Source organism: Porites lutea, chromosome 2 (assembly GCF_958299795.1).
Source record: "Porites lutea chromosome 2, jaPorLute2.1, whole genome shotgun sequence".
NCBI lineage: Eukaryota > Metazoa > Cnidaria > Anthozoa > Scleractinia > Poritidae > Porites > Porites lutea.
In genome coordinates this window covers 11,056,726-11,069,077 of record NC_133202.1, presented here as the reverse complement: position 1 = coordinate 11,069,077, position 12,352 = coordinate 11,056,726, and the positions used below count along the sequence as shown (strand labels likewise).

The following is a 12,352-nucleotide window of genomic DNA, read 5'->3' as shown; positions in this document are numbered from 1 at the left end:
ATTTTTTCATACCCCTTTCCGGCATTATAGGAAGTACCCTCTGGGCAAATGAATGAAGGCAGTGTGTATTTCAAGTGATGTAATTATCCATTAACATCGCTTTTCCTAAACTGATACACTGAAATATACATAATTTAAAATTGGGAATATTACACTGTTCATGGAGATTATTTTCAGTTTTACTAGTAGATATACTACCACAAAATTGACTGTGGGCTCACAGTACAATCCTTTAATTGCATCTGATATCAAGCAGAACTGCAAAGTACAGTGAGGAGAGGTTGAAGTTGCACAGCTTTTATGAAACTTTAAGACACTCAAACTCCGCTGGATCTTTCCCTTCTGGAACTGCACCTTGACTGAGCCTGAAAAAGAGATATTTTTAACAGGTATATTATTTAAACAAAATCCAATAGCAAATTAATATTAGTTCTCCCAGCTACAGTCTATCAAACAGCTGCTTCAATTTGCATGCATTGTCATCTGAGATATGCTTCAAATTAATCAAAGGACACATCTAAAAGAGTCAATAAAAGTAAAACCTGCATCTTCTATATCCAAACCCAATTCTAGTGCAAACCTTGATACCCTATTTCAGATGACAATGGGTAAAATCTATGACCAATTTCGGACCAAAAGGGCTCTAACATATCCTTTGGAGGCTACGTGGCTTTAAAAAGGAATGACACCCCTGGTTAATTTCATTTTTGGTGCTTCAGGCTGGGGGACTATTAGAAGTGGGGAGGGTCTCATTACAGGCTGGGAGCTACATAGAGGAAACACAGTTGGAAATCAGAGTACTCACTTGATAATTTTAAGAGTGTTATGAGAATGAGCAGCCTTCATTAATGATATGAATGTCTCCTCACTCAGAGTGGTAGCACATTCACCTTCAGCTGTTGGGTGAGCCTTTTCACCTTGAAACAAAATTTAAAGTATTTTTCACATTATTATTTTAACTGTTTTAACTGTGGAATGAAACTCTGTATATAGGACTCTCCAAGGGCCATGAAAATCGGCTAACATTTTTTAGCAAGGTTGCCATGTAATCAAGGTTTTGGATCAAAAAAGTGGCTCATTGTTTTTACTACATTATTTTGGGCAAAAGAGTGCAGTTGTAATAGTGAAGTCGTTGAATATACAGGGTGGTCATTACATTGGGGACCACTGTCTATAACACAGATGTTCTGTCAGCAATTGTCTGAGATTTTAGGCAGGTACAGTTAAATATGAAGTTACTTAAATTAGTTTAACCTGCTTCTACTTGAAGTTGTTCAGCATGGAGCACAGGGGTTCCAAGACACAGCTCTTCCAGATTTGGGAGGAGTGCAATCGTGGGGACTAAAGCGCTAAACCCAGCTTCAGCAATCCTGTTTCCTTGGACATCCAGTTGTCGCAAGTTTGGAAGATCCTTAAAGGCTGAGATGAGGATTTCTAAGCCATGCTCACTGATAAGGTTGCTTGTTAGCTGGAGTTTCTCCAACTGCGGCACAGTAGAAAGTGAGCTCACAAATGCAGTCAAACAAGCATCAGTAATCCTGCTTGATGTCAAATGCAGCTCTCTGATAGAGACCATTTCTGGAAGAAATCTTGCCAGTACTTGAAGAGCTTTGGCATCCACTCGACTGTCATTTAACTCTAACGAGGTCACTGAATGGCTGTTGGACAAGAAGTACACCAGAGCTCTCAGCTTGTACGGTGTGGCATTAAAGTGATAAAGCTCAACAATGCCCCATGGCATCTGGGGTTCCAGCTTGTATGCTAAGTGCCCTTGATGGGATTCATACAGAGAAATTAAACAAACTTCAAAGAATGACTGCTTCAAGCTTTCATTCTCCACGACTTCCATACTTCCTTCTTGTAGCAAGAGCTCAAAGAATGGTTGGAATCCATCTCCCAGTAATCCAGGAGTGAACAAAAACAGGACTTGGTTCAGTTCTGATGATAGGCAGTTCATGATGTAAATACTTACATCTTCAAAAACTGACCTATCTTTCAAAGCCTGTTTGATTTTGTGGCTCAACCAAAGGGCGGCCAGAAACTCCTGATAAGATCTGTGTGAAAAACGGCATTTCTGGACTGGCTTGAGCCTTGATGATCCAGCTTCCTTTGAGAGGAATCCAATGTCCAGTGCACCCTTGTTGGTACAAATTTTCTCAAGCCTCTGCAGATCAAAAAGTAACTCGTCATTCAGCAATCCGTTTAGTGAAACCTCACCCAATGATAGCAAACTTTGGAAGAGATCATCTGGAATGTCTTCCAATGAGCACAGATTTTCTGGATCAAAACTGCTCTGATCATCCTGTCTTGAGTAGTATCTCTTTACAAGCAGGAGAGTTAGCTCAATGAAAAGAGACGTCACTGAAGAAAGCAATGCTGCTTGAGGCATCTCCTCCCACATTGCACAGATGAGCATCGCCGTGAGTGGAATTCTTGCAATGTGCTCTGCAACAGGATGCATCTCAAGTTGAGCGACTAAGCTCTCAGCCATGGGAGCATCATCTTGGAAGTACTTAAAGACAAACTCATGGATATTTTCACTGGTAAAGCCTGTGATCTCAATGCGGGAATCCATGAACCAGTGCACCCTTGATCCTTTCCCAGGTCTTGAGGTGACGATAACTGTTGCATTCCTGAAGATCTTGCCCATGATCAGATCTTCTACTTCTGGCAGCCGTGAAGGATTCACTTCATCATAACCGTCAAGGATAAAGAGAACGCTTTCTTGATTGGCAGTGATATACTGGAAAAGGTGATCTGCTGAATAGTAGAAGTCTCTTGGGAAAAGTAGCTCATAGATATCGTTCTTCAAATTCCCTTTCATTTGCTTAAGCTCCATAAACAGGACAAGCTTAAAATGCTGCAAATTTGGACTAGCACAAGCCCAGTCATACACCATAAGTGACACAAATGTACTCTTTCCAACACCTGCCTGTCCCTCTATGAGGATGCGCCTCATCTTGGAGGAACCTGGCCGAGTATTGAAGATTTCAACATACGTCTCCAAGGGCTCTCGCTTTGTAACTCGCCCGGTCTGTCTCCGAGTGATCATCTGGAGGTTGGTGTAAATGTGCTTGATGTGGATAAGAAATGATTTGTTCCATGTAAGAGGCTGAAGCCAACCAATGATATCCTTGTACAGGTCAAATAATGTTTGCTGATATAGAGTCAGAGGAGAGCTACTGCCTTCTCTTGGCTGACCTGTAATAAACATCATTATTATATCACGTTATGTCTGCCACTGGTTAGACCTACACTGTACATAATTATGTTACAGATCAAAATTAAATTCTGGTTCAAATTTTTAAACTTAGGTTGATTCCCAATTTCATCTCCTAGCCCTAATTCATGAACAAGTAGGGCTAGGAGACAAAAAAATTCAGACTTGAATTTCATTTTGACCTGTAATGTATACACCCTTTCTCTCAAACCCAGAGACATTTTCCCAGTCAATCATAAGCAGGAATTCAATAGGTCCCTAAGAGTTAACAGGGGGTTCCCTATAATGATGTGGGGACAATTTCCCAAACCTTGTGACCCATGCACTCTATTAGTGACGAACAGCGTGTGCGTGTGGTATACATTAAGGAAATCCAAAACATTTGATAAAGATGAAATCGCTTAGAGTGAAGAGCACTTTTCAACTTGTGGATTATGCGTAGTGTAAGGAACAAGTTATTGTGGGCACTGCGATATGAAAATGTGTCACTCAGGTGTGGACATTTTTCGTAATTAGTCGGTATCAAAACAACAACTGTCATAGATTGATTGTTCCTGTACATGTTTTGCGATCAAGACTTGCTGAGCATACAATTGTGCCCAGAGCTTTTGATGTTATGATTTTGTACCTTTCACAGGACAATAAGTTCTCTTCATGTGGACTTTTTACGCTTCAAATTAGGACTATGGATAACTTTGAGACAGAAGTTGACGAACTTTTGAAGCTTTATGACCAGTCAAGGTGATAAACATGACTAAAAGATCAGCACTCGCTCTTCTACTCCCAAGCTGGTCCAAGCTCACCATTCTGCTGTGAGTCTCAAGATTTTCTTTTTGTGCTTTTCTTACGACAAGACTGCCAATCTCATGGTTTTTAGGGAAATATCATTCTGAGAATGAAATGTTTAAAACTTTATTCAATAAAAACGGCAGTGTTTACTGTTGTTGAATTGTAATGAGGAGAATCAAATATTGATTCTAGGCACCCTTTGATTAATACGTGATATGCATTATTTCTCCTTCTCAGACCCCCGAAGACAGCTTCGCCTCAAGTTTGACTCTTAATGCACCAAAAACAGCAGCCGATCAGGCAACTCAAAACAAATCCCTTGGAAAATGAATTAATTTACGACTAAAGCCTCTTATTGCAACTCTTACCTAAAAGATCAGCTCTCAATTCCAGACGATTGATTCCAGCGAATATGGCGGCCAAAAATTCCTTGTTATCCGGACTCAACAAATTCCTGTTTTCAAGTTCGTCGAACAACTCAAGGGGCCTTTGAATTCTTTCAAGTACCCCGACAGGAATATGCTGCTTGCATATAAACTTTAATTCAACAAGTTCTCGTTCGGTGATCTCGTTTGATAGTTCCAAAAGTTTCAGGCGATATGGATCCATGTTTTTAGAAGAGCAGTCATGAGCCGAGTCATTCAAGTTCTTTGAGAACTAGTCATCGTCATTCGAATTCTTTCCTCCATTAATTCCATTGCTGTGAAACGTACCTTACCTTCCAATTCCTCGAACTTAAGTTTGGATTCGGACAGATGAGCACACCAGAATTTGGAAATGTTCTCACATTTTGAAGAGTACACAGTGGAACAAATAATGAGCGTGTACTGGGGATTAACTGGCCACAGTATCTACCTTCCGGGTCCCCCTCAGTATACGTTTTGCAATTCAAAGATGGCGGCTCGTCGACCAATCTTAAGAACAAGTTTGAATTCATTTGGGCATCAAGGTTCGCTGTTGAGAAAATTGACGAACGCTAGAACCTTCAGCTTAAATACTAATTACCGTTCAAATGGGAGCAGTTTTCCCGTTCGAAGTGATTGTATGTTACCCAAAGACTGCTTCAAGAGCAAGACGGCCTTTATTACCGGGGGTGGTACAGGCTTGGGAAAAGGAATGGTAAAAATGCTGTCTGAACGTGGTGCAACTGTGGTGATATCCAGCAGGTATCTTTATTGTATTAATTTTGTTGCAAATTACTATAGTAGAAGTTTGATGCAGAGGCAGTTTTAGGATCTTTAACATCCCCTTGTAAGTCAGTGGGGGAGGATAGGGCGTGGGAACCCGGGAGAATAGGGGGCAGGAGGCCGGGCCACGGGTGGGTGGTAAGAGCTTCAAACGGGTGGGGAGTGGGAAAAGGGCTAAAGGGAGGAAGCTGAGGAGATAGGTGCAGGAGCTGGGAATGTAAGATATGGGAGATGGAAGGTTTGGACCACCCTGTCCTCCCCCCACCTTTAACCCTCCTCTCCCCCACACTTTAAGGGTGCAACAAAATATTAAGATATTATCTGGAATTTAAGGTTGTCACATTATTTTGTGCCCAGACTACCTCTATCCCTGCACCATTTTTGATCAGAGACATGTCTCTGATAACCAGATTAATTGAATAAAATAATGTCCTACACAGAGCACTTAATAAGTCCCTAGTCTATTTTTTGTACTGCAAGCTAATGTTATGGCCCGTTAGCTTTCAGTACAAAAGATAGTTTACTGGATACCAGGCCAACTCTCACACATTATGTTTGATTGTCTCACCTTCAAGGACGTCAATCTCACACATCAAGGACAATTTTAATCTCGTACCCAGATCTCTACCCTGCGAGCAGAGGCTACATTTTCGCTGTGTGAGCTGGCATGTGAAAAGTAGCCCCTGCCGACAACCATTCAATTTTCTATCGTGCATGTGCAAAATTCATCATGCGATTTGCAAGCAAATCTGTCATTAAATGGTGCGAGTTTCTTGGGAATGAAAATAATTGCAACAACTCTGATCTGCTATGCAAGACTCACGCAATGCTCTAAACTGGTCAAAACAGGAAAAAGCCCATTTTTTAATTTATTCGTCCAGATTTCTGGACGGATTTGAATGGTTATTGGCAGAGGCTACTTTTTGCACACCAGCTCATTCAGCGAAAATGTAGCCTCTGCTCGTAAGGTACCAGATCTCTCGCTCATGAAGCCGAAGGTGAGATCTGGTCAAATAAGAAAATTCAGTTTTTTTGATTTGCTAGATTGTGAACAAAATAATGATGTGAGTGTTGTCTCCTGCACGCGCTATGGCGTGTGCAATTTATTGGTTCTTTACGAAGTCTTCAGTTCTTTTCAAATAAATAGTTATTCAGTTTTCCCTGAAAATACTTTAAAAGGCACTTAATTTTGACTTTGTGTCCTTACTGTATCACATGCAACACACTAAATTGTTGCCTTTTAAATAGCTTTGGAAGTGCTCAAAGGTTATCTGAACATCTTGGGACATTTTTGGCAATTTTTGACATCTTCAGATAATCATCGGAAATCTTTGGAAGTCGTGGGGACATTTTTGGAAATTCTGGACATTAAAAGGCAAAAATCTCATGCATTCGACGTAAGAAAAATTTGGTAAATATAGACTATGGACTGTTCGCAGTGTCAATTTTCAAAAGTGATGGAAGAAAAACTTGAAAATTACATTAGAGGAAAAGGACCAAAAATGGGACTATTAAATAGATTAAAATAATTAATACAATATTTATTATTTTAGGAAACTTGAAGTCCTTGAAAAGACAGCTGAGGAAATTTCCAAAGAGACAGGAAATAAAGTAAGCTTATAACGTTAATTTTTGCCATCACAATTCTGCAATTTGATCCTTTAAACAAAAAGAGTGAGTAAAAAAGGCTTGCCTGTGATATCCTTGAACTATTTAATAATAAATAATTATTAAAGTGATGGAGGAAGAAAAGAAATGCTATTAATGGAGTGACTGGCTGCTTATTTTGGGTTTCAAACCCGTCAACAATAGATGCGTGTGGGGAAGGTTCCTAGTGAAACAGAAAGGAGCAGCAAGTGAACAGAAGGTAACCATGACAACCTTGTGAGTGGCACCCACCAGGCATCTTCACACTGAGAACCTCAGTGGAGAAATGTGCAGATACTTACCAAAAAAACATGCGCAGGGAAGGGAGGGCTGGGAGCAAAAACAGCTAGAATTACTTCTTGCGAAAGCAATATAAAGAAAATGATTGACTTCAGCAAAAGTGCTACAGAGCTGCAAAAGCCCAAGATGATGCCATATTATATACAACTATTGAGGGAGGCCGCTAGCCAGCATTGTCTGGTGTTTAACCTCGCCTAAATTAGATTTAGCCACATTTTAGGGTGCCTTATATAGAGTCCATAGAGGATACACGTCGATCATCCATTTGAGGAAAAATACAGTTAAAACCTCTCCACAACATGTCTGTTTGTTACAGATAGGTAAGTGGCCACTGTTGTCTGTAGAGAAGTAGCTGTACTAGGGGAGAGAATTTGTTGGGACAAAAAAACAGGCACTGACACTATAAAGAAGTCTAAGTGAAGTCCTAAGGATGCATGATTTAATACATAATGGAGCCTTTCTGCTGCATAATATGACCTCCTAGAAATTCCACATATATTTTTCCAATATTTTTTGCACCTTATCAAAAGGCTTTTAGGAAAGAGTGGCCATTGTAAAGAGTCATTCATTAGTGGAGATTTGAATGGGTATGTGCACAGTCCCTTGTGTATAACTGACCAAATTATTGCAGAAAACTGTAATATTAAACTGTAGATCTGGTTATAAGATTGGTACTCCCACACCATTAAGTAACCTAGCTTCAGTTTTCAGGTTTTACCAGTTGCTGCAGATGTACGGGATCCATCTCAAGTGGCTGCCGCCATCGACTTTTGTGAGGAACAGTGTGGTCTCCCTGACATTATCATCAATAACGCCGCAGGGAATTTTGTATCCCCATTTGAAAGATTATCGGCAAATGCATGGAAAACTGTGATTGATATTGTACTCAATGGCACTGCTTATGTAACGTTGGACGTTGGCAAGAGGCTTATTAAAGCACAAAAAGGTTTGATGATTTTGGATACCATCTGGATTTATGAAAATAAATATTACAAATAGAACATTTAAATATAAGTGAAGAAAAAGACTACAGTGCATCTCATATAAGGTTACAACTTTTGTTACTACAGGTAACACCCTCTAGGCTTTGCACCCTCAGCTTGGAGGCAGGAAATGTTGCTCGGGGGGTAGTCTCCCACGCAGACGTTTTTTTTGGCTTATCACGCAATCCTCTTAACCCCTAAGAATGTCTGTGGGTAGGCTACTTGGGGAGGGGGGTGTACTCTCTCATACAAAAGATAGGTATGCATAATTTGTTCAGAAGCAGTCAACTATGTTGATGGCCTGATTCCTTCGCCTGTAGTACAAGCGTTTTGAGGGCACATATAAGCACTAGAATTTACACAGGTTGTGGGTAGGCAACTCCTCACCATCCCCAATATGATATTTCTTTTCTTATCCTCACTCCATTGTCTGCAAAATTCCACATGCTCTCTTCAGTCTTTCTCTGCTGTCAAAATCAAATGTGGCAGCCAGTTGCCTGTATAGCATGAGACGCTTATTTCAAAATGAGCTGTCTGCCTTAAAGTAAGTGACACTAGCCACTTTAAGAAAGTTTTCACTTGACCAGAAGGGCTTCTGACCTGCCTATAATTTCCAGTGTATTGACTGCATGAATGCTTTGTCTCTAACCCAATTTTAGCTGCAAACTTTCTGGCTATAACCACCATTTATGCCAAGTCAGGTTCTGGGTATGTTGTACCATCAGCAGCTGCTAAGGCTGGAGTAGAAACAATGACCAGGTAGTAATCTCACTGTTGTATTGTTCTCTTTTGCCATCGTGCATCCAAGCAAAATAGTTTTTCACCAGATTAACAGTTTTACACTCATTTATAGGATAAGAGAATGCAATAAAAAAAGATGCCCAAAAACTGAAAGATGCCACACAGCTCATGCCAAACTCAACTAAGAGTGCATTCCATTGGGATGATCAAATCAGGATCAGTCATCTAAGATCACTTAGATCATGGTAAATCGAATGAAGCGATCGGTCCTTTCCCAGGCAGGATCAGTGGATTCCTTTGACGTTTCATGGTCCTAGTGATCTTGGATCTTTGATATATTTTTTATATATATCCTGATTCAGATCATCCCAATGAAACATAACCTAGCTGCGATCAGGTGCTCTTTTTTTTTTTGTTGAACATGACATTTCAAATTTATGTTCGTTTTAAGATCACTTGCAGCAGAGTGGGGAAAATATGGAATGAGGTTTAATGCCATTGCACCAGGTCCTATTGAGACAAAGGTAATGACTGTTAATTTAGTTTAACTTGATAACAAACACAAATGTATCAATATTATAATAATACATATGGCCGCATTTGCACTGCAAGGTTATAGCTAGAATGAGACACACCAAGGCAATTTTTTTCTTTTTGTGCCTTAAGAAAATCACTTAGCTATTTTAAGAGTCTATGCATTAAAAAATAAATTAATCTTAACAATGATTTTGCCTTTTTTTGGTACGAATTTGCAGAGTCGCTAGAGTAGCTGTTAAGTTCTTAAAGTTACTTCCAGTGAGCAAAGTCTTGACATTGATGTTAAATAGGTAGCCATTACTTTCACCTGTCAGTGCTATTTATTTGAAATTCTTTGGCACATGTCTCTGACAATGGACTATGTCTCTCTCTGTTATCAATCATCACAGACTCGACAGTTATGAAAGACAAAGCATTCTCAATATTATGGAGACAGAGAAAGTTCAAGCTGGCCACACCCCTTTTGTCTATCCCTCAGCACGGTCACCAGCAGATTATTTCATTTTACAGTCAAACTTTGCTTAACAGACACCTCCTTACAGACACCTTGTAATTATGGACAGTTTGCGTTGTCCCTGAGAAAAGCCCTTCCTTACATTTTCTCTCAATTCAACCCACTTAATTTCAGACACCTCCTTAACAGGGACACTTTCAATGCCCCCCTCAGTGTACTTGGATTTATAAATACTTGACTGTACTTTCTTGACACTTGGTGTTTTCAGGGTGCTTTTAGTCGTTTGGATCCCACCGGACAATTCCGAAAACTAGTGACTGAACGCATCCCTGCAGGTAGACTCGCTGAAATCCCAGAGTTAGCCAACCTTGCAGCATACCTTGTTAGTGATTATTCCAGCTGGATGACAGGAGAGGTAACTTTTTTTGCAATATCAATACATAATAGTGATCACGAGCAAGCCCACGGGAGGGTTACTTCCTTCAATAGCCTATACGGGAAGGCTCTGCCTGAAAGGAGTACCTTTTTCAGGCTTCAGGTATATGAAAGGGTAGGGGTTTCACTAGTTGAAGTATATAAAAGGGTGGGAAAATCTGTCATTTTGGTCTATAAAAAGGCTCAAAATGGCTAAGAGAATGAGATGCATTTTAAGACTGAAATAAAGTTAGCAGTAAGGGAAGTGAAGTTCTAGGGATATGAAAGGGGTACCATTTGGCAGTAGAAGTACACGAGAGGGGTTTCTTTTCTGCTAACAATGGTATAAAAAAGGATAAGTGGTTGGACCTCAGGGCGGAGCCTCCGTGTACAAAACTCTTTAAAGACTCATAGACGGGGGAAAGTTGACAAGATGTGTGTTTTCACTGCAGGTTGTTGTATTTGATGGTGGAGAGTATGTTTCTATGGCTGGTGAATTTAATGAATTTAGAAAGGTACAGGCATTTTTATGTTTAAATGTTTCCCCCTTCTTTTCGTCTGCACTTGATCATTATTGCTCAAATCCCTCATCTATTTGTTCTTTCAGGTTCCAAATGAAATGTGGGACCAAATGGAAGCCATGATAAGAAAAACAAAGGGCTCTTGATCATAGATTCATTAGACAATCAATGATCATTCTCTTGTTATATTTTTCTTGTGGTATGCTCTCATACGGTAATACCTTGTCATTGACTGCCTTGTTCACGACAGTTAAATTATTTATTAGGGCAGCAAGTTTATTAGTTCCTCTGGTCTGCTAACTTCAATGTTAAATTCCCATGTCCCAAACCAATTTGGCACAAAAAGGTGTCAAATGTATAATTTCCTACAAGTGAAAAAAGGCGACATTACCTGGATCCTAAGCTGATTCTTAGTGCAACAATGCACCGTTTTTTTTAAAATTTAAAATAAAACATGTATCAAAGTTGTTACTGCTTTCATTGTTGCCACATCAGGGTGGTACTGGTTGTTCAAGAGGCCGATACTATCCACCAGATAAATCAGTATCCATTGAATAAATGTTACTGAAACCATTATAATTGCATTACCCTGCACTGGATAGCATTTCACACAATTTAGCATTCAGGCTTATTTTCAGTAAAATTCTTAAAATTGTTGTGAGTTTCGCATCATTTTATTTACTGGTATTCTTTAGCTCATTTCTAGCTTGCATAACAGGCATCACTTGGAGCATGCTGTATGCATCTTGTGAATTGCTACTTGATCCTTAATCTTTGTAACTTCGTTTTTAATGCCTCTTAATAAAGTATGTTTATGTATGTATGTTTGTATGCACATTTACATTTTTCGGTAGTTTAATGGAGTTGCTACATCAAAAGGTAGCATTGTGAACGAGACCTTCGTAGAATCTTCATAAGGGTAATTGTGTGGAAGACCAAAAAACCTTCATATCTAATAAGCCTGCCTAACATTAAAGAGACAGTAAAAAACAACAACAACATTCACCCCAAAATTAAGAGTCAGCAGTGATTTTATTTACACAATTACCTAACACACAACAGAACTTACAGAAGAAGCCCAAAAATTTAATAAAAATTACTGCAATGTCAATAATTGGATTACAGCATGTTAACAAAGGAATCACTTTTTAATGTGCTTTTATGGTTCAGAAGCAATTCCAGAGATTGGATTTGACTTCAGTCGCTTTGCTTTCTTGATAGAATCTGCTTGCCACTCGGGTGTGAGTGTGCGAGGCTTTTCTGGACCAACTGATAAAGAAAAGAAAAAAGTATTAATTTGTTTCAACAGTGTTCTGATAAAACTTGACAATAAAATGTCACTATTTCTTGGAAGTACAGACAACTCTTTCTTAGATGGACACCTTTGGGACCAGCAACAAGTGTCTGTCTTAGAGAGATGTCTGCCTCAGAGAGATGTTCAAGGCAAAGATAAGATCTTTAATGTCTGCTGTGTAGATCTGAATACCAATATTTGCACCACTATTATTATCAGAGAGCTTAGACAAAGGCACTTGTTGAGCAACTGTCTGCAGATTGCA

At 39.5% G+C, this 12,352-nt stretch overlaps 3 protein-coding genes across 3 annotated transcripts in view; 1 reads left to right on the top strand and 2 right to left on the bottom strand.

The window, feature by feature from the left end:
- LOC140927720 (NLR family CARD domain-containing protein 4-like) lies at window positions 1–4,802 on the bottom strand. The gene is made up of 4 exons (XM_073377399.1): window positions 4,378–4,802; window positions 1,255–3,201; window positions 806–917; window positions 1–365 (listed from the first exon to the last, which is right to left on the bottom strand). Exons 1-4 carry the CDS (start codon window positions 4,616–4,618, stop codon window positions 299–301), a joined length of 2,367 nt encoding a protein of 788 aa, XP_073233500.1. The 5' UTR covers window positions 4,619–4,802; the 3' UTR covers window positions 1–298.
- A 115-nt stretch (window positions 4,803–4,917) lies between these two features.
- LOC140927718 (2,4-dienoyl-CoA reductase [(3E)-enoyl-CoA-producing], mitochondrial-like) lies at window positions 4,918–11,612 on the top strand. Its single transcript, XM_073377397.1, has 8 exons — window positions 4,918–5,175; window positions 6,750–6,807; window positions 7,855–8,089; window positions 8,786–8,885; window positions 9,319–9,391; window positions 10,127–10,273; window positions 10,725–10,787; window positions 10,880–11,612. The coding sequence occupies exons 1-8, from the start codon at window positions 5,054–5,056 to the stop codon at window positions 10,937–10,939; spliced, it is 858 nt and encodes a 285-aa protein (XP_073233498.1). The 5' UTR covers window positions 4,918–5,053; the 3' UTR covers window positions 10,940–11,612.
- A 194-nt stretch (window positions 11,613–11,806) lies between these two features.
- The window catches only part of LOC140927719 (cytochrome c oxidase subunit 4 isoform 2, mitochondrial-like), a 2,509-nt gene continuing 1,963 nt past the window's right edge, over window positions 11,807–12,352 (bottom strand). The window contains exon 3 of the mRNA XM_073377398.1: window positions 11,807–12,062. Within this exon, the coding sequence (XP_073233499.1) occupies window positions 11,953–12,062 (110 nt within the window). The 3' untranslated portion in view covers window positions 11,807–11,952. The remainder of the gene's footprint in view (window positions 12,063–12,352) is intronic.

What these genes read in the sequence shown, in the direction of transcription:
- LOC140927720 (XM_073377399.1), bottom strand. Translation starts at nt 4,618, where the DNA reads ATGGATCCATATCGCCTGAAACTTTTGGAACTATCAAACGAGATCACC. An exon ending in ACAACTTCAAGTAGAAGCAG is followed by an intron (nt 918 to 1,254) that starts GTTAAACTAATT and finishes TTTTGTTTCAAG; the next exon opens with GTGAAAAGGCTCACCCAACA. An exon ending in AACACTCTTAAAATTATCAA is followed by an intron (nt 366 to 805) that starts GTGAGTACTCTG and finishes TCTCTTTTTCAG; the next exon opens with GCTCAGTCAAGGTGCAGTTC.
- LOC140927718 (XM_073377397.1), top strand. Translation starts at nt 5,054, where the DNA reads ATGTTACCCAAAGACTGCTTCAAGAGCAAGACGGCCTTTATTACCGGG. An exon ending in CCAAAGAGACAGGAAATAAA is followed by an intron (nt 6,808 to 7,854) that starts GTAAGCTTATAA and finishes TTCAGTTTTCAG; the next exon opens with GTTTTACCAGTTGCTGCAGA. An exon ending in AATTTAATGAATTTAGAAAG is followed by an intron (nt 10,788 to 10,879) that starts GTACAGGCATTT and finishes TTGTTCTTTCAG; the next exon opens with GTTCCAAATGAAATGTGGGA.